The sequence below is a fragment of the Pseudophryne corroboree genome, chromosome 2 (assembly GCF_028390025.1).
Source record: "Pseudophryne corroboree isolate aPseCor3 chromosome 2, aPseCor3.hap2, whole genome shotgun sequence".
NCBI classification, from domain to species: domain Eukaryota; kingdom Metazoa; phylum Chordata; class Amphibia; order Anura; family Myobatrachidae; genus Pseudophryne; species Pseudophryne corroboree.
Window position 1 is genome coordinate 348218706 of NC_086445.1, and position 25033 is coordinate 348243738.

Sequence of the window (25033 nt, forward strand, 5' to 3'; positions counted from 1 at the left end):
AAATGTGAATATTGTTTTTTGTAGCAGTGCTACAAGTCCCAGCAAGCCTCCCCCGCAAGCTGGTACTTGGAGAACCACAAGTACCAGCATGCGGTGGAAAACCGGGCCCGCTGGTACCTGTAGTACTACTACTAAAAAAATACCCCAAAAAAAACAGGACACACACACCGTGACAGTATAAGTTTATTACATAGATGCACACCTCCAAACATACATACTTACCTATGTTCACATGAGGCTCGGTCCTCTTCTCCATGTAGAATCCTAGGGGTACCAGTAAAAAAAATTATACTCACATAATCCAGTGTACCTTCTGTTCTTTGTATAATCCACGTACTTGGCAAAACAAAAAAAACGGAAACCCGACCACGCACTGAAAGGGGTCCCATGTTTGGGACCCCTTTCCCCGACTGCCAGGACCCCCCCTGACTCCTGTCAAAGAGGGTCCCTTCAGCCAATCAGGGAGCGCCACGTCGTGGCACACTCCTGATTGGCTGTGTGCTCCTGTAGTGTCTGTCAGGCTGCACACGGCAGAGATACAATGTTGCGCCTATGCGCTCCATTGTATCCAATGGTGGGAACTTTGCAGTAAGCGGTTGACCGAAAGTAACCTCTTTTTGCAGTAGAACTACAGGTACCAGCGGGCCCGTTTCCCCCCCGCATGCTGGTACTTGTGGTTCTCCAAGTACCGGCTTGCTGGGACTTGTAGTTCTTCTGCAAAAAACCAATATTCTTACATTTTACTCAAGGCTATCAGCCCCCCATCCGCAGCCCTTGGATGGGGGGGGGACAGCCTCGGGCTTCACCCCTGGCCCTTGGGTGGCTGGGGGGGGACCCCTTGATTGAAGGGGTCCCCACTCCTCTAGGGTACCCCGGCCAGGGGAGACTAGTTGGATATTTAATGCCACGGCCGCAGGGCGCTGTATAAAAGTGACCCCCGGCTGTGGCATTATCTGTCCAGCTAGTGGAGCCCGGTGCTGGTCCAAAAAATAAGGGGGACCCCTACTCTTTTTGTCCCCCGTATTTTTTGCACCAGGACCAGGCGCAGAGCCCGGTGCTGGTTGTTAAAATACGGGGGATCCCCTGTCATTTTTCCCCCCGTATTTTGGCAACCAGGACCGGCTCAAAGAGCCCGAGGCTGGTTATGCTTAGGAGGGGGGACCCCACGCAATGTTTTTCCGGGTTTTTTCCCGTTTTTTTCCGTTTTTTTAACATTTTTAAAAATCTAACCAAAATCCGTCAAAACGGCCGTTTTTCGACAGCGGGACTGTCAAATTAGTTTTTTATTGAATATGTCGAAATTCCGGCACCCACCTGCCGGAATTCGACGGTCGAATTGTGTCGAATTAAAAAACGGGCGAAAAATTGCCGCAATTCGCCCGGAATTGCATATACCCCATACTGCCTTGTGTTTTAGATCCACTGCAGTTTCAATTACATTTATCAATTATAGAGGAGACTTAACCTAACTTGAAAAACCGGCCGGTGGTTTTGTGCTATGTATTTTTGAATATTGTACTTTTAATAAATTGTTTATTAATTCCTGAGCGCTGTAATATTTTTTTCTCTTGGGTTGGGCAACCCCTATATTACTAGCAGCACAGGAATTAAGTTGTTAAGCGCGTGGTCACAAACCACTTTCCTTTTTACTTTGATAAATAGTTCAATGTACCAAATATGTGTGAATTCCAAGTTAAAATTATTCTCACATACTTTTATTTATTCATTGGCTCTGTTCAGGAACAGCCCACTCTGAGAAACATGTGGAAACAAGGTTATCAAGTCATTGTTTCATATGGTAACCCTTTGGCTATGAAATATGACTACCTGTGGTCATCTATCCCATACTGGTGGGCAAACACTACTAATAAAGGCTCATTGATCAACTTTCTGGAGAGTGAAAAGCACAAAGGACGACCAGGTAATTATTTATTGTTTTGCATAGTAAGTAACATAGTATGGACATAATATATTTACAAAACAAATATTATATAGGTAGGTGTTTCTAAGGAGATCCGGTCAAAATACCGGCAGTCGGGATCCCAACAGTCAAAAGACCGACAGCGGGATCCCGACGGCCATAATCCTAACACATACCGGAGGTAAGTACTGGGGTTGGGGATAGGCACTAGGGGGATGATTAGGCTGGAGGTAGGGGGGTTAGGCTGTGGGAGGGGGAGGTTATGGTTAGGTTGTGAAGGGGGGTGGGTTAGGGGTAGGATTCGGGAGAAAATACCAGAATGTGTGAGAATTTTGGCCATCGGATCCCGGCTGCCTGGGTTTCAAACCTAGCTCTTTTCCATTTCTCTCTGTATATAAGGACATATCTGTTAAAAGTAAATCTGTCCTTGCACAGGGTGCTTTTAGTGTCTAGTTTGTCATGTTTTATGGACCCAAAATGACTGACCATACTCCCATCTGGCATGTAATCACACTAAGGGGGGGGGGGGGTGTTACAGAAAATCCAGGACTCCTGTGGCTGACATGCAGTCTGGCCCTGATGACAGTCACACTTCGATAGCTAAGGTCAGTTCTGTCCCCACACAATGGAGACGATGTGAAATCCGCAGTTTGTATACTCACTGCTGACCATAATGGGTAAGTGTAAGGAGTAAATAAGAGAGCCTTTCAGTACGGAAAGCTACTTCAGTAGCCAGCAGCAAGATTTGAGAGTCTATCGCAGTACATAGCAAGAAAATATGCATAGCTATTTCAAGCTGGTGTACACACAATCTTTATACTGTATATTTTCAATCTCATACTTATTACATGCATGATCAATTTATTTTTGAATACAACAAAATATTCTTGAATTAGCAATAGTTCCTTAAGATATAGTACTACTGTGTGTAAGGTTCCTAGTTGAGGGAAAAACATCTTCAGTAGATTATTTCTTATTGAATAAAACAGTTGCTAAATGGCACAATGGGCTGCTTTAATATTTTTCTTGACTGTCTATCATATATAAATTGCAGATCAAACTGAGGAGCTGTGTATACATGGTATTAGGATGGCATCAGATTGGGTGTCCTGCTTCTTCAGGCTGTCAATAGAAGCCTCAGGTTCTGGTGCTGAGAGCATCGTGGTTATGTTCCCTGGCTCACATGTTGCATAGTGCTTACACTAAGGGCCTGATTCTGAGCTGGGAGTAAAGCAAAGAAGAGCAAATAACTGTGCACCTTGGTAAAACCATGTTGCACTACAGTTGGGGCCGATGTAACATTTGCAGAGAGATTTAGATGTGAGAGGGGCATGACCGAACTGAAATCTAAATTGCAGTGTAAAAATAAAGCTGTCCAGTATTTTTGGGCTACATGCAGAAGCAGGCAGTATTTACCTTGCATGTAAAAATAATAAATGTATTTGCACCGCTTGCATTGCCGCATGGTTTGTCCAGGTGCACAGCTACTTTTATCTTTCTTACTTTTATCCCAACTCAGAATCCAGTCTTAAATATTATGTAACTCAAGTAAAATGGATCTTTTGCATTGTTGTTGCTCTGTTGGGCCGTGTCAGGCAAAGGGTCCCCGCATCTCTGCATTAAATTATCACTTTAATAATAGCAATATATTCTTAGGACTAGTGATGTGCTGCCACAAAGATGCAAGGGGGACATGGATCAAGTCCAGTCCACTGCCCCAAACCTCTTTAAAAAAACAAACAAAACTAAACATGAATGAAGAACTTAACTTATTTTAAAGCTCTTTAAACTGTATTGGGTGGTTAGCAAGACTGCTTCCCACATCTGTTTACAAGTTGCAATAGCGGTATCCTCTGAAAAATATTTCATTGGGGCTATCTCTCCCCATTCCGATGCTTCGAGATGGGTCTTTCATAGAGCATATCTTTTATCACTGTCTTTCACCTGTTAAGAGGTTCTGGGTCTGTGTCTGGAGATACACAAATTACTTCCAATTGATTATTTTCCTTTGATTGTTGAATGGGTTCATTTTGGGATGCTCCCACGTGGGATTAGGATTCCCATAGGTGGCTGTAAACTGGTTTTATCAATTTTAGCTGTGGCAATAAAGAGTGTACTCCAGATGTGGGTTCAGACCACTCCACCATCAATAACCTTGTTTAAAAAACAGCAACAACCTATTTTGCATTTTCCTCATGGACAAGGTAGATTCCTCTCTCCAAAAGGAAAGTTTAACTCAACTGCTGTTTAAACATGGGAGAGTTTTATTACCATACTTTCAGAATCATTCCGGCAGTGTGTTTGGAGATGCTTCCATGCCACTGCTTGGTATGAGACACCTCATCATCATCATCATCATGGATGATTCTCCCATAGTTTGTCAGGATTAATGCTTTTGTACTGGAATACCCGTCACACCTCATGGACCTTGGGGGTCATTCTGACCCGATCGCACGCTGCAGTTTATCGCAGCGGTGCGATCGAGTCAGAACTGCGGCTGCCTGATTGACAGGCAGAGGCGGTCGCTGGCCGGGGGGGTTGGAACGAAACTTCAGCGTTTGACCATGCGGGGGGCGGGCCGCAGGGGCTGCGTGACGTCACACGCAGCTGCTGCAGGCTGGGGAGCGACGAGTAGCTCCCGGCCAGCACGCTAAAGCTGCGCTGGCTTGGAGCTACTCCTAAAGTGCAAAAGCATTACCGCTGTGCGATGCTTTTGCACTTCTGCTAGGGGGGGGGGGGCCGCACTGACATGCGGGGTGGGATAGCCCTTTGCTGGGCGTCCCCCCGCATGTCTATGGACATGATCGTAGGGCTATGATCAACTCGGAATGACCCCCCTTATGTCTTATTAATGCCTGTATTTTTTCTATCAAAGTTTAATGTGTAACCTGGCATTTTTTTTTCTATAATTGTTGCTCCTTGCACCTCTCCTTTGTCCTCTCAAACTAAAGATGTGTACACACGGTGAGATTTTTACTTGCGATCTTGACTATATAGTCAAAATCGCAAGGAAAGTTAGTGCAAATTGTAAGGTAAAAGTCACCTTGCGGTCCCGCGAGGTCAGTATCGCAAGCCTAGATAGACTGTGCCTGCAAGTCAATTTTGACTATCTCGTAAAATTATAGTCAAAATTGATAGTTTGCCAAAATTGCACAGAGTCAGTATTGCAAGCACAGTCATTATATGCTTGCGATACCGAGTCCCTATCGCATAATGAGAATCGGGCATAGCCCGAATCTCACCATGTGTACACACCTTAAGATCTCTGTATTTTTTTCCCTCTTACGTCCTAGAGGATGCTGGGGACTCCGTAAGGACCATGGGGATAGACGGGCTCCGCAGGAGACATGGGCACTTTAAGAAAGACTTTAGATCTGGTGTGCACTGGCTCCTGCCTCTATGCCCCTCCTCCAGACCTCAGTTTGATACTGTGCCCAGTGGAGACTGGGTGCTTTTCAGAGAGCTCTCCTGAGCTTTCTGACAGAAAGTATATTTGTTAGGTTTTTTATTTTCAGGGAGCCTGCTAGCAACAGACTCCCTGCATCGAGGGACTGAGGGGAGAGAAGCAGGCCTACTTCTGTGAGTTTCAAGGCTCTGCTTCTTAGGCTACTGGACACCATTCGCTCCAGAGGGAGTCAGAACACAGGTCTCACCCTGGAGTTCGTCCCGGAGCTGCGCCGCCGTCCTCCTCACAGAGTCGGAAGATAGAAGCCGAGTGAGTATGAGAAGAAAAGAAGACTTCAGAGGCGGCAGAAGACTTCATGATCTTCACTGAGGTAACGCACAGCAGTGCAGCTGTGCGCCATTGCTTCCACACACCTCACACACGGCAGTCACTGTAAGGGTGAAGGGCGCAGGGGGGGCGCCCTGGTCAGCAATATAAACCTAATTTCTGGCAAAAGAGATATATATACAGGTAGGCACTGTATATATAAAGAGCCCCCGCCAGTTTTTATTATATTTCTCTGACGTCCTAGTGGATGCTGGGACTCCGTAAGGACCATGGGGAATAGCGGCTCCGCAGGAGACAGGGCACAAGAATAAAAGCTTTAGGATCAGGTGGTGTGCACTGGCTCCTCCCCCTATGACCCTCCTCCAAGCCCCAGTTAGATTTTTGTGCCCGAACGAGAAGGGTGCAGGCTAGGTGGCTCTCCTGAGCTGCTTAGAATAAAAGTTTATTTTAGGTTTTTTATTTTCAGTGAGTCCTGCTGGCAACAGGCTCACTGCATCGTGGGACTAAGGGGAGAAGAAACGAACTCACCTGCGTGCAGAGTGGATTGGGTTTCTTAGGCTACTGGACATTAGCTCCAGAGGGACGATCACAGGTTCAGCCTGGATGGGTCCCGGAGCCGCGCCGCCGGCCCCCTTACAGAGCCAGAAGAGCGAAGAGGTCCGGTGAAATCGGCGGCAGAAGACGGTCCTGTCTTCAACTAAGGTAGCGCACAGCACTGCAGCTGTGCGCCATTGCTCTCAGCACACTTCACACTCCGGTCACTGAGGGTGCAGGGCGCTGGGGGGGGAGCGCCCTGAGACGCAATATAACAGATATACCTTAGGTTGGCAAAAAGAAATACATCACATATAGCTCCTGGGCTATATGGATGTATTTAACCCCTGCCATTTTTCCAGAAAAGAGCGGGAGATAAGGACGTCGTGAAGGGGCGGAGCCTATCTCCTCAGCACACAAGCGCCATTTTCCCTCACAGCTTCGCTGGAAGGACGGCTCCCTGACTCTCCCCTGCAGACCTGCTACAGAATCAGGGTAAAAAAGAGAAGGGGGGGCACTATTGGCAGCTAATAATAAAAACAGCAGCTATAAAAGGGAGTAACACTTATATAAGGTTATCCCTGTATATATATATATATAGCGCTTGGTGTGTGCTGGCAAACTCTCCCTCTGTCTCTCCAAAGGGCTGGTGGGGTCCTGTCCTCTATCAGAGCATTCCCGGTGTGTGTGCTGTGTGTCGGTACGTGTGTGTCGACATGTATGAGGAGGAAAATTATGTGGAGGCGGAGCAATTGCCTGGGTTAGTGATGTCACCCCCTAGGGAGTCGACACCTGACTGGATGATCATATTTAAAGAATTACGTGACAATGTCAGCACTTTGCAAAAAACTGTTGACGACATGAGACAGCCGGCAAATCAATTAGTGCCTGTCCAGGCGTCTCAGACACCGTCAGGGGCCCTAAAACGCCCGTTACCTCAGTGGGTCGACACAGACCCAGACACAGATACTGAGTCTAGTGTCGACGGTGAGGAGACAAACGTAATGTCCAGTAGGGCCACACGTTACATGATCACGGCAATGAAGGAGGCATTGAACATTTCTGACACTACAAGTACCACAAAGAAGGGTATTATGTGGGGTGTGAAAAAACTACCAATAGTTTTTCCTGAGTCAGATGAATTAAATGAGGTGTGTGATAAAGCGTGGGTTTCCCCCGACAAAAACTGCTAATTTCTAATAAATTATTGGCACTATACCCTTTCCCGCCAGAGGTTAGGGCGCGTTGGGAAACACCCCCTAGGGTAGATAAAGCGCTCACACGTTTATCTAAACAAGTAGCGTTACCGTCTCCTGATACGGCCACCCTCAAAGAACCAGCTGATAGAAGGCTGGAAAATATCCTAAAAAGTATATAGACACATACTGGTGTTATACTGCGACCAGCTATCGCTTCAGCCTGGATGTGCAGTGCTGGAGTCGCGTGGTCGGATTCCCTGACTGAAAATATTGATACCCTGGACAGGGACAATATATTGTTAACTATAGAGCATTTGAAGGATGCATTACTATATATGCGTGATGCACAGAGGGATATTTGCACCCTGGCATCAAGAGTAAGTGCTATGTCCATTTCTGCCAGAAGAGCATTATGGACGCGACAGTGGTCAGGGGATGCGGATTCCAAACGACATATGAAAGTATTGCCGTATAAAGGGGAGGAGTTATTTGGGGCTGGTCTATCGGACCTGGTGGCCACGGCAACGGCTGGAAAGTCCACCTTTTTACCCCAGGTCACCTCACATCAGCAGAAAAAGACACCGTCTTTTCAAACTCAGTCCTTTCGTTCCCATAAGTACAAGCGAGCAAAAGGCCACTCATTTCTGCCCCGGGGCAGAGGAAGAGGAAAAAGACTGCACCATGCAGCCGCTTCCCAGGAGCAGAAGCCCTCCCCTGCTTCTGCCAAGTCTTCAGCATGACGCTGGGGCTTTACAAGCAGACTCAGAGACGGTGGGGGCCCGTCTCAAGAATTTCAACGCGCAGTGGGCTCACTCGCAAGTGGACCCCTGGATTCTACAGGTAGTATCGCAGGGGTACAAACTGGAATTCGAGGCGTTTCCCCCTCGCCGGTTCCTGAAGTCTGCTCTACCAAAGTCTCCCTCCGACAGGGAGGCAGTTTTGGAAGCCATTCACAAGCTGTATTCCCAGCAGGTGATAATCAAGGTACCCCTCCTACAACAAGGAAAGGGGTATTATTCCACGCTGTTTGTGGTACCGAAGCCGGACGGCTCGGTGAGACCAATTTTAAATCTGAAATCCTTGAACACTTACATAAAAAGGTTCAAATTCAAGATGGAGTCACTCAGAGCAGTGATAGCGAACCTGGAAGAAGGGGACTATATGGTGTCTCTGGACATCAAAGATGCTTATCTCCACGTCCCAATCTACCCTTCTCACCAAGGGTACCTCAGGTTTGTAGTACAAAACTGTCATTATCAGTTTCAGACGCTGCCGTTTGGGTTGTCCACGGCACCTCTGGTCTTTACCAAGGTAATGGCCGAAATGATGATTCTTCTTCGAAGAAAAGGCATCTTAATTATCCCTTACTTGGACGATCTCCTGATAAGGGCAAGGTCCAGGGAACAGTTAGAAGTCGGAGTAGCACTATCTCAGGTAGTGTTACGTCAGCACGGGTGGATCCTAAATATTCCAAAATCGCAGCTGATTCCAACGACACGTCTACTGTTCCTAGGAATGATTCTGGAAACAGTCCAGAAGAAGGTGTTTCTCCCGGAGGAGAAGGCCAGGGAGTTATCCGAGCTAGTCAGGAACCTCCTAAAACCAGGCCAGGTGTCAGTGCATCAGTGCACGAGGGTCCTGGGAAAAATGGTGGCTTCTTACGAAGCGATTCCATTCGGAAGATTCCATGCAAGAACGTTTCAGTGGGATCTATCTGGACAAATGGTCCGGATCGCATCTTCAGATGCATCAGCGGATAACCCTGTCGCCAAGGACAAGGGTGTCTCTTCTGTGGTGGCTGCAGAGTGCTCATCTACTAGAGGGCCGCAGATTTGGCATTCAGGAATGGATCCTGGTGACCACGGATGCCAGCCTGAGAGGCTGGGGAGCAGTCACACAGGGAAGAAATTTCCAGGGCTTGTGGTCAAGCATGGAAACATCTCTTCATATAAACATTCTGGAACTAAGGGCCATTTACAATGCCCTAAGTCAAGCGAAACCCCTGCTTCAGGGTCAGGCGGTATTGATCCAATCGGACAACATCACGTCAGTCGCCCACGTAAACAGACAGGGAGACACGAGAAGCAGGAGGGCAATGGCAGAAGCTGCAAGGATTCTTCGCTGGGCGGAAAATCATGTGATAGCACTGTCAGCAGTGTTCATGTTGGCGTCCCGTCTAAACAAAAAACTAGACCGGTATTGCGCCAGGTCAAGGGACCCTCAGGCAATAGCGGTGGACGCTCTGGTAACACCGTGGGTGTACCAGTCAGTGTATGTGTTCCCTCCTCTGCCTCTCATACCAAAAGTACTGAGAATCATAAGAAGGAGAGGAGTAAGAACTATACTCGTGGTTCCGGATTGGCCAAGAAGGACTTGGTACCCGGAACTTCAAGAGATGCTCACGGAAGACCCGTGGCCTCTACCTCTAAGAAAGGACCTGCTCCAGCAGGGGCCTTGTCTGTTCCAAGACTTACCGCGGCTGCGTTTGACGGCATGGCAGTTGAACGCCGGATCCTGAAGGAAAAAGGCATTCCAGATGAAGTCATCCCTACCCTGATCAAAGCCAGGAAGGATGTAACCGCAAAACATCATCACCGCATTTGGCGAAAATATGTTGCGTGGTGTGAGGCCAAGAAGGCCCCTACAGAGGAATTTCAACTGGGTCGTTTCCTCCATTTCCTGCAAACAGGACTGTCTATGGGCCTAAAATTAGGGTCCATTAAGGTTCAAATTTCGGCCCTGTCGATTTTCTTCCAGAAAGAACTGGCTTCCGTGCCTGAAGTTCAGACATTTGTAAAAGGGGTACTGCATATACAGCCTCCTTTTGTGCCTCCAGTGGCACCTTGGGATCTCAATGTTGTTTTGAGTTTCCTAAAGTCACATTGGTTTGAACCACTCACCACTGTGGACTTAAAATATCTCACATGGAAGGTGTCGATGCTGTTAGCCCTGGCTTCAGCCAGGCGTGTGTCAGAATTGGCGGCTTTATCATATAAAAGCCCTTACTTAATTTTTCATTCTGACAGGGCAGAATTGAGGACTCGTCCTCAATTTCTCCCTAAGGTGGTTTCTGCATTTCACATGAACCAACCTATTGTGGTACCTGCGGCTACTAGGGACTTGGAGGACTCCAAGTTGCTTGACGTTGTCAGGGCCCTGAAAATATATGTTTCCAGGACGGCTGGAGTCAGAAAATCTGACACGCTGTTTATCCTGTATGCACCCAATAAGCTGGGTGCTCCTGCTTCTAAGCAGACGATTGCTCGTTGGATTTGTAGTACAATTCAGCTTGCACATTCTGTGGCAGGCCTGCCACAGCCAAAATCTGTAAAAGCCCATTCCACAAGGAAAGTGGGCTCATCTTGGGCGGCTGCCCGAGGGGTCTCGGCTTTACAACTTTGCCGAGCAGCTACTTGGTCAGGGGCAAACACGTTTGCTAAATTCTACAAATTTGATACCCTGGCTGAGGAGGACCTGGAGTTCTCTCATTCGGTGCTGCAGAGTCATCCGCACTCTCCCGCCCGTTTGGGAGCTTTGGTATAATCCCCATGGTCCTTACGGAGTCCCAGCATCCACTAGGACGTCAGAGAAAATAAGATTTTACTCACCGATAAATCTATTTCTCGTAGTCCGTAGTGGATGCTGGGCGCCCATCCCAAGTGCGGATTGTCTGCAATACTTGTATATAGTTATTGTTACAAAATTCGGGTTATTATTGTTGTGAGCCATCTTTTCAGAGGCTCCTTTCGTTTATCATACTGTTAACTGGGTTCAGATCACGAGTTGTACGGTGTGATTGGTGTGGCTGGTATGAGTCTTACCCGGGATTCAATATCCTTCCTTATTATGTACGCTCGTCCGGGCACAGTATCCTAACTGAGGCTTGGAGGAGGGTCATAGGGGGAGGAGCCAGTGCACACCACCTGATCCTAAAGCTTTTATTCTTGTGCCCTGTCTCCTGCGGAGCCGCTATTCCCCATGGTCCTTACGGAGTCCCAGCATCCACTACGGACTACGAGAAATAGATTTATCGGTGAGTAAAATCTTATTTTAAGCGGGACAGAAGCCCGCCGCCGAGGGGGCGGGGCTTCTCCCTCAGCACTCACCAGCGCCATTTTCTCCACAGCACAGCTGAGAGGAAGCTCCCCGGACTCTCCCCTGCTTATCCACGGTGACAGGGGGTTTCAGAGAAGAGGGGGGGGGGGGGCACATAATTGGCAGCAAATAATAGTATTACAGCGCTACTGGGTAAACACATTGTGTGTTTTTCCTGGGGTATTAGTGCTGGGTGTGTGCTGGCATACTCTCTCTCTGTCTCTCCAAAGGGCCTTGTGGGGGAACTGTCTTCAGATAAGAGGATTCCCTGAGTGTGTGGTGTGTCGGTACGTGTGTGTCGACATGTCTGAGGTAAAAGGTTCTTCTAAGGAGGAGATGGAGCAAATGTGTGTGTGTGTGGTGTCTCCGTCGACAACGCCGACACCTGACTGGATATGTGGAATTAAGTGCTGAGGTAAATTTATTGCACAAAAGATTAGAGAACAGACAGGGAATCTACCCATGTCTGTCCCTATGTCGCAGGGACCTTCACAGTCTCAAAACGCCCACTATCCAAAATAATAGACACTGATACCGACACGGAGTCTGACTCCAGTGTCGACTACGATGATGCAAAGTTACAGCCAAAACTGGCAGAAAAGTATTCAATATATGATTATTGTAATAAAAGATGTTTTGCATATCGCTGATGACCCATCTGTCCCTGACACAAGGGTACACATGTTTAAGGGGAAGAAAGCTGAGATAACATTTCCCCCCTCTCATGAACCAAATGAATTGTGTGAAAAAGAGTGGGAATCTCCAGACAAGAAACTGCAGTTTCCCAAAAGAATTCTCATGGCGTATCCTTTCCCTGCTAGGGCCAGGATACGATGGGAATCCTCCCCTAGGGTGGACAAGGCGTTGACACGTTTACCCAAAAGGTAGCGCTGACATACCAAGATACAGCTACCCTCAGGGATCCTGCAGATAGCATGCAGAAAAGTACTTTGAAGTCCATTTACACACATTCTGGTACACTACTCAGACCGGCGATTGTGTCGGCAGGGGTTTATAGCGCTGTAGCAGCGTGGACAGTTACCTTATCAGCGGAGATTGAAACCCTAGATAAGGATACCATGTTATTGACCCTAGGATATATAAAAGATGCTGTCTTATATATAAGACATGCTCAAAGAGACATTGGTCTACTGGGTTCTAGAATCAACGCTATGTCGATTTCTGCTAGACGTGTCCTGTGGAACATGCAATGGACAGGTGATGCCGACTAAAAGAGGCATATGGAGGTTTTACCTTACAAGGGTGAGGAATTGTGTGGAGAAGGGCTCTCGGACCTGGTCTCCACAGCTATAGCTGGTAAATCTGATCTTTTTCGCCTTATATTCCCTCACAGCCTAAGAAAGCACGACATTATCAAATGCAGTCCTTTCGGTCGCAGAAAAACAAGAAAGTACGAGGAGCGTCCTTTCTTACCAGAGGTAAGGGCGCAGGGCACAGCTAGTTCCCAGGAACAGAAGTCCTCCCCGGCCTCTACTAAATCCACCGCATGACGCTGGGGCTCCGCTAAGGGAGTCCGCCCCAGTGGGAGCACGTCTTCGACTCTTCAGCCACATCTGAGTTCACTCACAGGTGGATCCCTGGGCAATAGAAATTGTTTCTCAGGGTTACAAGCTGGAATTCGAAGAGGTGCCTCCTCGCCGGTTTTCCTGATCGGCTCTACCGGCTTCTCCCCCAGAAAGGGAGATATTAAATACAATTCACACATTGTATCTCCAACAGGTGGTGCTCAAGGTTCCCCTCCTTCAACAAGGAAGGGGATATTACTCAACCTTGGCTGTAGTCCCGAAACCGGACGGATCAGTCAGAACTATTTTAAAATTAAAATCTCTGAACTTATACTTGAAAAGGTACAAATTCAAGGTGGAATCGCTCAGAGCGATCATCGCCAGCCTGGAAGGGGGGAATTGTATGGTGTATCTAGACATAAAGGCTGCATACCTTCATGTTCCCATTTATCAACCCCATCAGGCGTACCTGAGAATTACGGTACAGTATTGTCATTACCATTTTCAGGGTAATTGGCGGAAATGATGGTGCTCCTACGCAAGCAAGGAGTCACAATTATCCCATACTTGGACGATCTCCTAATAAGGGCGAGATCAAAAGAGCAGTTGTTGAACAGCGTGTCACTTTCGCTGAAGGTGTCACAGGAACTCGGTTGGATTCTCAATACCCCAAAGTCACAGTTGGTTCCTATGACTCGTCTGCCCTTCTTGAGTATGATTCTGAATACGGACCAGAAATGGGTTTATCTTCCGATAGAGAAGGCCCAGGAACTAATGACTCTGGTAAAAAACCTATTAAAGCCAAAACAGGTGTCAGTGCATCACTGCACTCGGGTCCTGGGAAAGATGGTGGCATCTTACGGGACCATTCCCTTCGGCAGGTTCCATGCGAGGACTTTCCAATGGGATCTACGAACAAGTGGTCCGGATCACATCTACAGATGCATCAGTTAATCACCCTGTCCCCTAGGGCCAGGGTGTCTCTCCTATGGTGGCTGCAGAGTGCTCACCTTCTGCAGGGTCGCAGGTTCGCCATCCAGGACTGGATTCTGGTAGCCACGGACGCGAGCCTCCGAGGTGGGGGAGCAGTCACACAGGGAAGAAACTTCCAAGGTCTTTGGGTCAAGTAAAAAAAAAAACTTGTATTCAAATCAACATCCTGGAGCTGAAGGCCATATACAACGCCCTTCGGCAAGCGGAAACATTGCTTCGCGACCTACCGGTTCTGATCCAGTCAGACAACATCACCGCAGTAGCTCATGTAAACCGCCAAGGCGGCACAAAGAGCAGAGTGAAAATGGCAGAAGCCACCAGGATTCTCCGCTGGGCGGAAAATCATGTAAGCGCATTTTCAGCAGTTCATTCCGGGAGTGGACAACTGAGAAGCAGACTTCCTCAGCAAACACGACCTGCATCCAAGAGAGGACTTCTTTAGGAAGCCTTCGCACAGATTGCAAGTCAGTGGGAACTGCCACAGATAGACATGATGGCGTCCCGCCTCAACAAGAAGCTACAGAGGTATTGCACCAGGTCAAGAGACCCTCAGGCAGTAGCTGAAGATGCCCTAGTGACACCGTGGGTGTTCCAGTCGGTCTATGTATTTCCCCCTCTTCCTCTCATACCCAAGGTGTTGAGAATGGTAGGAGGGAGAGGAATGAGAACAATCCTCATTGTTCCAGATTGGCCACGAAGGACCTGGTATCTGGATCTGCAGGAAATGCTCACAGAAGATCAGTGGCTTCTTCCTCTAAGACAGGACCGGTTACAACAGGGGCCATGTCTACTCCAAGACTTACCGCGGCTGCGTTGGACGGCATGGCGCTTGAACGCCGGATCCTAGCGGATAAGGGTATTCCGGATGAGGTCATTCCTACGCTAATAAAGGCTAGGAAGGACATGACATCTAAACATTATCACCGTATATGGCGAAAATATGTTTCTTGGTGTGAGGCCAGGAATGCTCCTACGGAAGAATTCCATCTGGGCCGTTTCCTTTACTTCCTGCAAACTGGAGTGAATTTCGGCCTAAAATTAGGATCTATTAAGGTTCAGATTTCGGCCTTATCCATTTTCTTTCAAAAGGAATTGGCCTCTCTCCCTGAAGTACAAACTTTTGTGAAGGGAGTACTGCATATTCAGCCTCCTTTTGTACCTCCGGTAATGCCTTGGGACCTTAACGTGGTGTTAAGTTTCATTAAGTCACACTGGTTTGAACCACTTAAAACGGTGGAGTTGAAAAATCTCACTTGGAAGGTGGTCATGTTAATAGCCTTGGCTTCGGCTAGGCGAGTGTCGGAATTAGCGGCTTTATCACATAAAAGCCCCTATCTGGTTTTCCATATGGATAGAGCGGAATTGCAGACCCGTCCTCAATTCCTGCCAAAAATGGTTTCATCCTTTCATATGAACTTTTGTGGTCCCTGTGGCTACGCGTGACTTGGAGGATCCCGAGTCCCTTGATGTGGTCAGGGCTTTGAAAATTTACGTGGCCAGATCGGCTACAGTCAGAAAAACAGAAGCACTGTTTGTCATGTATGCAGCCAACAAAGTAGACTATTGCTCGCTGGATCTGTAACACGATTCAGCAGGCGCATTCTACGGCGGGATTGCCGTTACCTAAATCGGTCAAGGCCCATTCCACTAGGAAGGCGGGCTCTTCTTGGGCGTTTGCCAGAGGGGTCTCGGTGCTACAGCTGTGCCGAGCTACTACTTGGTCGGGTTCAAACTCCTTTGCAAAGTTCTATAAGTTTGATACCCTGGCTGAGGAGGACCTCGTGTTTGCTCAATCGGTGCTGCAGAGTCATCCGCACTCTCCCGCCCATTTGGGAGCTTTGGTATAATCCCCATGGTACTTACGGAGTCCCCAGCATCCTCTAGGACGTAAGAGAAAATAAGATTTTAAACCTACTGGTAAATCTTTTTCTCGTAGTCCGTAGAGGATGCTGGGCGCCCGTCCAAAGTGCAGACTACTTCTGCAAGACTTGTATATAGTTAAATAAGGGTTATGTTATAGTCTCATCGGTCTTGGACTGATGCTATGTCGTTTTCATACTGTTAACTGGATAGTATATCACAAGTTATACGGTGTGGCTAGTATGAATCTTGCCCTTGGATTAACAAAAATCCTTTCCTCGTACTGTCCGTCTCCTCTGGGCACAGTTTCTCTAACTGAGGTCTGGAGGAGGGGCATAGAGGGAGGAGCCAGTGCACACCAGATTTAAGTCTTTCTTAAAGTGCCCATGTCTCCTGCGGAGCCCGTCTATCCCCATGGTCCTTACGGAGTCCCCAGCATCCTCTACGGACTACGAGAAAAAGATTTACCGGTAGGTTTAAAATCTTATTTTTTTTTCATGACAATGTAATGCAATCTATATTTGATATTGCTTGTATGTTACTGATTATTATTGACATGCTTTAGTAAATAAAACTGTACCAGCGAGAGCTACTCCCATAGTGCTCAGAGCAGGGTGTGTATAGCAGTTGATTGGATACCCTTTCAATCTGATACAATTAACACCATGCACTGAGCGTTGATTACGTATAAAATTGTTTACTGAAGAAGTGACTGTTACACCAGTACCTGAGCTACTTGATATAGATTTATTTACTAAACTACAGGGGATCAAGGCATGAAAATTGGAAGGGTCGCTGTTGGAAATGATCCTGAGTGAACATCTTCTATAAAGTTCTTTATTTGTGTGGAAAATGGGTAAGGAGGTTGTTGTTGTTATGGGATCTGGTCTGAACACTAGTGTTTGTGATGCCGGCAGTCGGAATCCCAACAATGGTCACGAGACCAACACTGGGATACTGACATCAGTCACAATCCCAACTGCTGGTATCCCGAACGTAAGTATGCTGGTAAGAGGTTTGCGGTGAGTGGGGGTAGGATTAGGGTGAGACTGCAAGGGAGAGTTAGGGTTAGGGGGGTAGAGGGGGAGGGTTAGAACACTTACCAACAAGTTATCAGGATATTGCGCATCCGGATGCCGCTGACAGTATTCTAACCACCAGCATCCCAAGCGCCGGGATCCCGATACCATCACATTGTTGTTTCTTTAACATTAGTAACTTGAAGTACTTGTCCACAGTTTGCATCTCCTTCCTTGTTAATAAATCCTGTCCCTTCCAGGTAAATTGCAGGTGTGCCACCAAGAGCCCCGTTTTCTGAATCTGGAACACAAATTGCACCAATAGTCACAACAGTAAAATATTTATTTCATCCAGTACTAAACAATAGAGCCTTAATAAAGAGTTATGAATTGTGGTACCCAAATGTGAGCTAAAGCAAAAATGAATTTATTGGAATCTTGACCATCTCCTGGCATGAAGTAATTTGGATTCATGGACTGCAGAAGTCTTGTACTGTATATTGGGTTGTCCAGATGTGTGTGGTAACTTTCATTCAATCCAGGCTACTTAATGATAGAACAGGAGTAGACTTATCTCACAAGTAAAATATATCCTGCTTTAGATTTCAATTCCTTCATTAGAAGAGTCTATAAAAAGCTTCAGAATGACTCCTTGGCTCTTACTTACACTAACAATTTCTTAATTTTACAGCTGAATTTTTTGTGGCTGGTCTGAATTTAACAGAGAATGCGTCTTACATCTTAATACACCCGTTTGGGTCGATGAAAAGACTGACTTTACCTAAACTCCCATTCCTGTATAAGTGGGTGCAAAAACAGCATCCTGGAGTAAGCAGAGACGCCATCAACATCATTGCAGAAGATCTGATAGGATCTGATCACTTTGTTTCTGCTGTTATTCATCTTAATGTGAAGTTGCTGTTGGATAAGAACTGATGATCTTGTGAAATAATTGAATTTAGTTAATTGGTATTTGAAGTTACTAAAATTGTACAAAGATTTGTGGTCCTAGCTTTTTCTTTTGTATTTATAATATATAGTATATGTGTGTTAGAGGACATTTCCAACACGTGTATATTAAATCTTTATTTTGTGTTGCACACCTGCCTGATGCCAAGTAGGGGGCACCACAGACTAAAAGCCCTGTTTTTGGAATTTTCTTACCTTTATATAACAGGACTATGTAAATGTGCGTGCATGTCTAGCCCACATTCAGCAAAGAACACTCAATTTCACCACATTCAAGTGCAAGTACGTCCATTTGTGAAGAAAGCACATAATGCCATGAGCTGGGATTTGCACTGCCGAGACAAATTTGAATTTCTTTTGTAAATAATTCTCATAGTTCCTTTGCTACTTTTTATGGTATAGCTTCACCTCCAGTGCACAACAACCACTCCTTTTTTTTTTTACTTTTTTTTAGTCTCAGCTTGAAAGTACCCTATAGAAGATGTCTTTAACATTGGTACTTTCACCTTACAGTCTCTATGAGTACTTAAACGTGTTTTGCCAAAGTACATGTCCACATGTTTAAAATCTGAATGTCTTCTACCTATGTGGGAGTTTGGGTAAAAATGTTTTTGTTAATTTGGAATCCAGGGGGCAAATAAAAATCTGATCCTGCTGTTTATAACCTGTGTTTTTTTGTCACTATTTGTGAGATCAGTTTCATTTTCCTTATGTAGTAGCTTTACCTATTTTTTTTTTTTTTTAATCATTACTTATTTACACAAAGTGCCATGCATGAAGACTTACAGTAAAATAAACAAACAGACAATGCAATATAAAAAGTTTAAGCAGAGCACAGGGGCAAAAATCAAACAATGAAACAATAATACGACAGAATGAGACACCATTATTAACAGTATTTTTTTTTATAGGCCCCTTCTCTTGGGAAGGGCGGACAGAAACCATCAGAGTCACTGACAGTGAGTGGGAGCGCACTGGAGGCAAGGGTGGATGGTCCTGCTTGTTAGGAGGAGGTGAACTAGGAAGAGATGAGGAGGAAAGACAGCAGGGGTGTGAGTTAAGACTATGAGGAAACCTAGTAGGATTTAAAGAATAGGTGTGTTTTCAGGGCATTTTGAATCCCTGCAGGCTGGTGGACATTTTGATATGGTGTGGGAGTAGAGCAGCACAGGTTAGTCTTGGATATTGGAGGAGGCAAGGCGATAAGTGGAGGAAGAGCTGAAAGGGAGTCAGCATTATTTCAACCAGTGAAGGAGAGGTTGCGTCAGAGTAATATGATAGGAAGATGAGGTGAGCAGTAGCACTGAGGATAGATTTAGTAAGATCATAGTGTAGGAGGTGACAGTAGTCAATGTGGGTGATAAGGGCAAGCAAAAGATTTGGTTGACTCTTAGGTGAAGAAGGGTCTGATATTAGAGAGAGGTAAAGTCTAGAAATTAAGAGAATGTGATGAGAGGGAATAGTAAAGTATGAAACCCAGGCATCAGACTTGAGTGACAGGAGAGAGGTTAGTGTTAGCAACAAAAAGAGTGAGGTGGGAGAAAAAAGGGACCCTGGATAGGCGTGAAAAGACAATGAGACCCCTTTCAGACATTAGACCCAGGAATTGCCGGGTCTAGCACACCAGCAAGTTCCCGGGGTCTCCGTTCCGTGACCCTGGTCGGGAGCATGGTCACGGAAGTTATTTGCATTCAGACATTCCAAAATCCCAGGTTGATGAGCGTTCACGTGCCTAACCCCAGGATTTTGATGCATGTCTGAAAGGGGTCTGAGTGAAGTCTTTAAAAGTGGTGGGATATTCAGGAATAGATAGAAGAGGGACAGCTGGAGGTGAGGTCAGGGGCAGTGATGTACATTTGGGTATCTTCAGCAAAAAGGTGGTATTGTAGTCCAAAGGGGGCTGAGGTGTGGACAGAGAACAGAAGGTGACCAAGGGACAATGTTGAACATGAACTGGAAGTTGAGGAAGGTAGAGACGGGGGAAGGAATTAAAGTTGTTGAGAATTGAGAGGAGAAAATGGGTTTTAAGTAAGACTGCTTTAAGAAAACACAAGTAGAGTTGTAAGAGAATACAGTGAATTTGGGATGGACATCAGCCTGTGAGCATGGTTAGCTCTAATGTCTTTATGCATTGTGTGAACATTTTTGGAGGTAGTAGATCAATCGAGAGTGCCATGGTTGCTATGTGGTTCAGCTGAGCAACAGAGCCCAGGGCATAAGTTAAGGTGGTGTTATAGAGGAAAGCAGCCTTAGAGCAGGAGATGGTAGAAATTAGGGTAGTTGGAGGTAAGTAAATTAGGGAAGTGAGTTGGAGGTGGTAAAACAATCAAGGCCCAAGTTTATCACGGTTGTGCTGAGTGAATATAGTGTTCTGGGAAGAGGTGGACGAACAAGGAAGAGGTAGGTGAGGCAATCATCATAGAGATGGAGAAGTTGGTGAAAATTAGATTTTGGTACTTACCGGTAAATCCTTTTCTCTGAGTCCATAGGGGATACTGGTGGAATGCTTTACTGTGTATTGATGGTGTCCTATGGAGCCGATGCGCTTTAAATTTCTCAGTGATGGTGTGTGCTGGCTCCTCCACACTATGCCCCTCCTACAGCCAATCTAGAATACTGTGCCCGAGGAGACGGAGAAAATTTGGAGAGGAGAAGGAAGATAATAGAAAAGGTCAAAGAAAGATCCCAACTATGTATCTTAGAACATATAAACAAAACCTCAACACACACCTTCAATCACTGAAGTTTGCAACAACAACAAAATGAACCAGCACGGGTGGGCGCCCAGTATCCCCTATGGACTCCGAGAAAAGGATTTACCTGTAAGTACCAAAATCTAATTTTCTCTGCCCTCCATAGGGAATACTGGTGGAATGGTTTACTGTGGGGACGTCCCAAAGCTGTTACCTCGGGTGGGAACGTGCTGTACTGCCTGTAACATGGAATGTGCAAATTGAGAGTCCTCCGATGCCAGTGTGTCAAATTGATCAAATTTAACGAAGGTGTTGGATGCCGACCACGTAGCTGCACGGCATATAACTGCAGTGCAGAGACTCCTCGAGCTGCCGTCCAAGAATACCCAACCGAGAGGTAAGGAAGCCTTCAAGTAAGCCTGTTGGATCGTGACCTTAATCCAGCTGGCAATCGTCTGTTTCAAGGTAGGAAGACCTCTTTTAGTAACCTCAAACAGGATAAAAAGGGAATCCGTTTTTCTAATATCCCTGGTAGAGTGTACATAGAGCTTGAGAGCCTGTACTACATCTAATGTGACAGGTGCCACAGCAGGATCTGTAATTTCTGGATCCACAATTGGTTTATTGATATGAAAAACGGACACCACCTTTGGAAGGAAAGACCACTTGGGCGAAGTTCCGCTCTGTCAGGGTAGAAAATCAAATAGGGCGACTTGCATGACAACGCTCCGAAATCAGAAACTCTTCTAGCCGATGCTAAAGCCAACAGAGTAACCATTTTCCAAGTCAAATATTTCAAATCTGTCGACTTTAATGGTTTGAACAATGCAGAAATTCCAACACTAAAATTTAAGTCCCAGGGGGCCGTAGGCGGCACAAATGGAGGCTGAATATGAAGCACTCCCTGAAGAATGGTTTGGACTTCTCGTAATGTGACCAGGCATCTATGGATAAATACAAACAGGGCCGATATCTGGACTTTTAGAGACCCGAGACGCAATCCTGCATCCACACTTGTCTGTAAAAATCTTAAGAATCTTCCTAATTTAAAAACATCTGGTTGGTAATATGTTTTCACACCAGCCTATATATGCCTTCTAGATCCGATGACAGTGTTTTGAAGTAACCTCCTTCCTAGCTTTTAACATAGTAGGAATTACTGAACGGGGAATAACATGTCTGGCTAATATTTCCCTTTCAGTAGCCACACCGTTAAACGAAGCCGTCGTAAGTCTGGAAAGAGAAAGGGACCCTGTTGCAATAGATCTGTCTTGAGTGGAAGCGCCCATGGATCATCTATTAACAGAGCTCTGAGATCTGCATACCACGCTCTGTGAGGCCAATCCGGAGCAATCAGTATGGCTACTACTCCTTCCTTTTTGATTTTATTTCATTCCCGTGGTCTTAGAGGAAACGGAAACAGGTAAATCTTCTGAAATACCCAAGGTATCGTCAACGCATCCACCGCTTCGACCTCTGGGTCTCTTGTTCTTGAGCAATACCTGTTTAGCTTCTTGTGTCGAGACATCATGTCTGTCTGTGGGTGACCCCAGCGTGTCACAATCTGTTGAAACACCTGAGGGTGGAGTCCCCACTCACCTAGATGTAGATCCTGCCTGCTTAGGAAGTCAGCTTCCCAATTGTCCACTCCTGGGATGAAAATTGCTGATATCGTCACTGCATGACATTCTGCCCAATGAAGAATCGTGGTGACTTCCTTCATTGCACCTTTGCTTTTAGTTCCGCCCTGTCGGTTGACATATGCGACTGTTGTGGCGTTGTCTGATTGAATCTGAATGTCATGCCCCCGTAGGAGATGAAAAACCTGATAGAGAGCATTGAAAATTGCTCTCAACTCAAAAATGTTTATAGGAAGTTTGGCCTCTTGTGCTGACCATCTTTCTTGGAACTGATGACCCTGTGTCACCACTCACCAGCCTCTCAGGCTGGCATCTGCGGTTACCAGGGTCCAATCTGATACTGCGAAAGCCCTTCCTGCTACTAAGTTTTCTGTTTGCAACCACCAAAGGAGTGATAAACGTGACTGAGGAGAGAGACAAATTATCTGGTGCATGTGTAGATGCGAACTTGATCATTTTGCTAGAGCATCCAGTTGAAAAACTCTTGAGTGGAACCTTCCATATTGAATTGCCTCAAACGAGGCTACCATTTTTCCAAGAATTTGTATACAGAGATGTATTCACACCCGACATGGATGAAGTACAGCTCGCACCAAGGTCTGAATTAGCCCTGGCCTTGTCCAGGGGAAGAAAAACTCATTGTAGGACAGTGTCCAGGATCATCCCCAAAAACTGTAACCACTGAGTGGGTTGTAATTGTGATTTTTGAAGACTGAGAATCCATTCGTTACAGATAAGAGTTTTCTTTGTGAGGCTTATGCTGTTGTAAAGCTGCTCTTTGGAAGGTGCCTTTTATGAGAAGGTCGTCCAAGTACGGAATTACATGCACACCCTGCAGTGTGAGTTGTGACATAATTTCTGCTATGACTTTTGTGAAAACACGTGGAGCCGATGACAGGCCCAATGGCAGAGCCTGAAACTGATAATGATCGGACAGGACTGAGAACCAAAGAAAAGCTTGGTGAGGAATCCATATCGGGATGTGTAAATAAGCATCCTTTATGCCCAATGACACCAAGAACTCCTGGCTCTTCAGACTCCAATCACTGCACGCAGGGATTCCATCTTGAACTTGAATACTCGAAGATACAGGTTCAGAGCCTTCAGATTTAAAATTGGCCTGACCGATCCATCTGGCTTCGGAACTACAAATACGTTTTAAATAGAATACCTTGTTATTCTGGTACGGGGTTATGACTTCTGCTTCCAGAAGTCTCTGAATAGCCTCCTGGAGAGTTAAGCCTCCAAAGAAGCTGGCAAACTGGAGGTGAAAAATCTTTGAGGAAGAGTAATCTGAAACTCTCTTGTACGTTTGACAAACAAGATCTTTGACCCAGGCGTCTTGACAAGACTACCCAAACTTGACTGAAGTTCCTTAGCCGTGCCCCCACTCTGGGATCTTCTAGGCGAGATGTCATGGAGTTGGTGTGGTTGATGTCCTCTGCCTCTGTTGCCACTAGCAGCATTGGACACTCCCCTGGCTCTTCCTCTGAATCTAGTGGGATGAAAGGAATGAAACGTTGGCCCACTAAATATGCGTCTAGGTGGCGGGGCTGCTGACCGAAGAAAATTGGATTTTTCCGCCGTTGTTTGAGATATCCACTTTAACTCCTCACCAAACAAAGCTTCTGCAGTAAACGGCAGGCCTTCAACCCCTCGTTTGGACTCTGCATCCGCAGTCCACTAACGTAACCATAAAGCTCTACGAGCTGAGACTGCCATTGCTGATATTCTAGAGTTAAGCAGCCCTGTTTCTCTAGATGCTTCACATACAAAGGCTGCCGATTTCTGAATATGTTGGGCTAATTGGATTAATTCCTCTTGAGGTTTTCCTTCTTGCATACCTGATCAGGTTTTGCGCCCAAACCTCAATAGCCTTATACCCCTTTTCCACTTAAAGCACGGGTCGCAGCCGTGTCGCCTGACACGGCTGCGACCCGTGCTACAGCCTCCTAATGACAGCGCTCACCAACCCGGCATATTGCCGGGTTGGTGACGCGCTAGTGACGCGGCAGGGGCGGCGCTGGGAGATCACATGGTCTCCCAGCGCCGCCCTCCCTATACACAGTGAACGGGTGCCGTGTCGCCTCGACACGGCACCCGTTCACACTAGACAGCTAGCCGGGTTGAACACGTGTTCAACCCGGGTAGGATTCCTGGATCACTTGATCCGGGAATTTGCCGGGGGACCCGTTTCCACTAGGGAAAAACACGGATAAATGCACGCCCCCGCGCATTTACCCGTGTTTTAAGGAGCTAGTGGAAAAGGGGTATTATTTACCCAACAACTTGCAGTTACCGGTCTCTGCCCTACTCCTGCAACGGTATAAATTGATTTTAAGGTGTGTTCCACCTTTTTGTCTGAGGGATCTTTAAGAGTAGTAGCCCCTGGTACTAGGAGAACTATCTTCGTTGAGAGCTTGGAGACCGAAGGATCTACTATTGGCTGTTGTTCCCACAATTTCCTGTTATCTGGTGGAAAAGGAAATGACGACAGAATTCTTTTAGGAATCTGAAATTTCTTATCAGGAAGTAGCTTGGTTACAACTGGTTATCTAGTTCCTGGGAAACCGGAAAGGTCACTATAGACTTCTGTGGTTTGCTAAAAAAAAACCTGTTGCAGCTGAACAATATCTTTGTCAGAAATTTGAAGCGCTTCTTTAAGTGCCAGAATTAGGGCATCTACACCCAAAGGAGAATGCCCATCTTCTATAATGCAATCCTCTTCCTCATCAAATTCTCCCTCGTCTAAAGGAGGTATAGCCTTATCCGAATCGGACTGTAATAATTTGGGCAAAGATCTTTTCTTAGATACTGTTTGAACAGGTAAAGGAGAAACTGGTTTAGTTTT

At 46.3% G+C, this 25033-nt stretch overlaps 1 protein-coding gene across 6 annotated transcripts in view; it reads left to right on the plus strand.

Moving 5' to 3' along the window:
* Positions 1-18513, plus strand: part of PLCXD1 (phosphatidylinositol specific phospholipase C X domain containing 1) — a 62226-nt gene extending 43713 nt beyond the window's left edge. For 5 of the 6 annotated variants that reach the window (XM_063953078.1, XM_063953079.1, XM_063953081.1 and 2 more), the window contains 2 exons: positions 1741-1921; positions 17572-18513. In XM_063953078.1, coding sequence (XP_063809148.1) covers positions 1741-1921; positions 17572-17816 — 426 coding nt within the window. In that variant the 3' untranslated portion in view covers positions 17817-18513. Of the gene's footprint in view, positions 1-1740; positions 1922-16626; positions 16718-17571 lie in introns of all 6 variants that reach the window. The other variant, XM_063953080.1, reaches the window with a different exon arrangement.
* The last annotated feature ends 6520 nt before the right edge of the window (positions 18514-25033 follow it).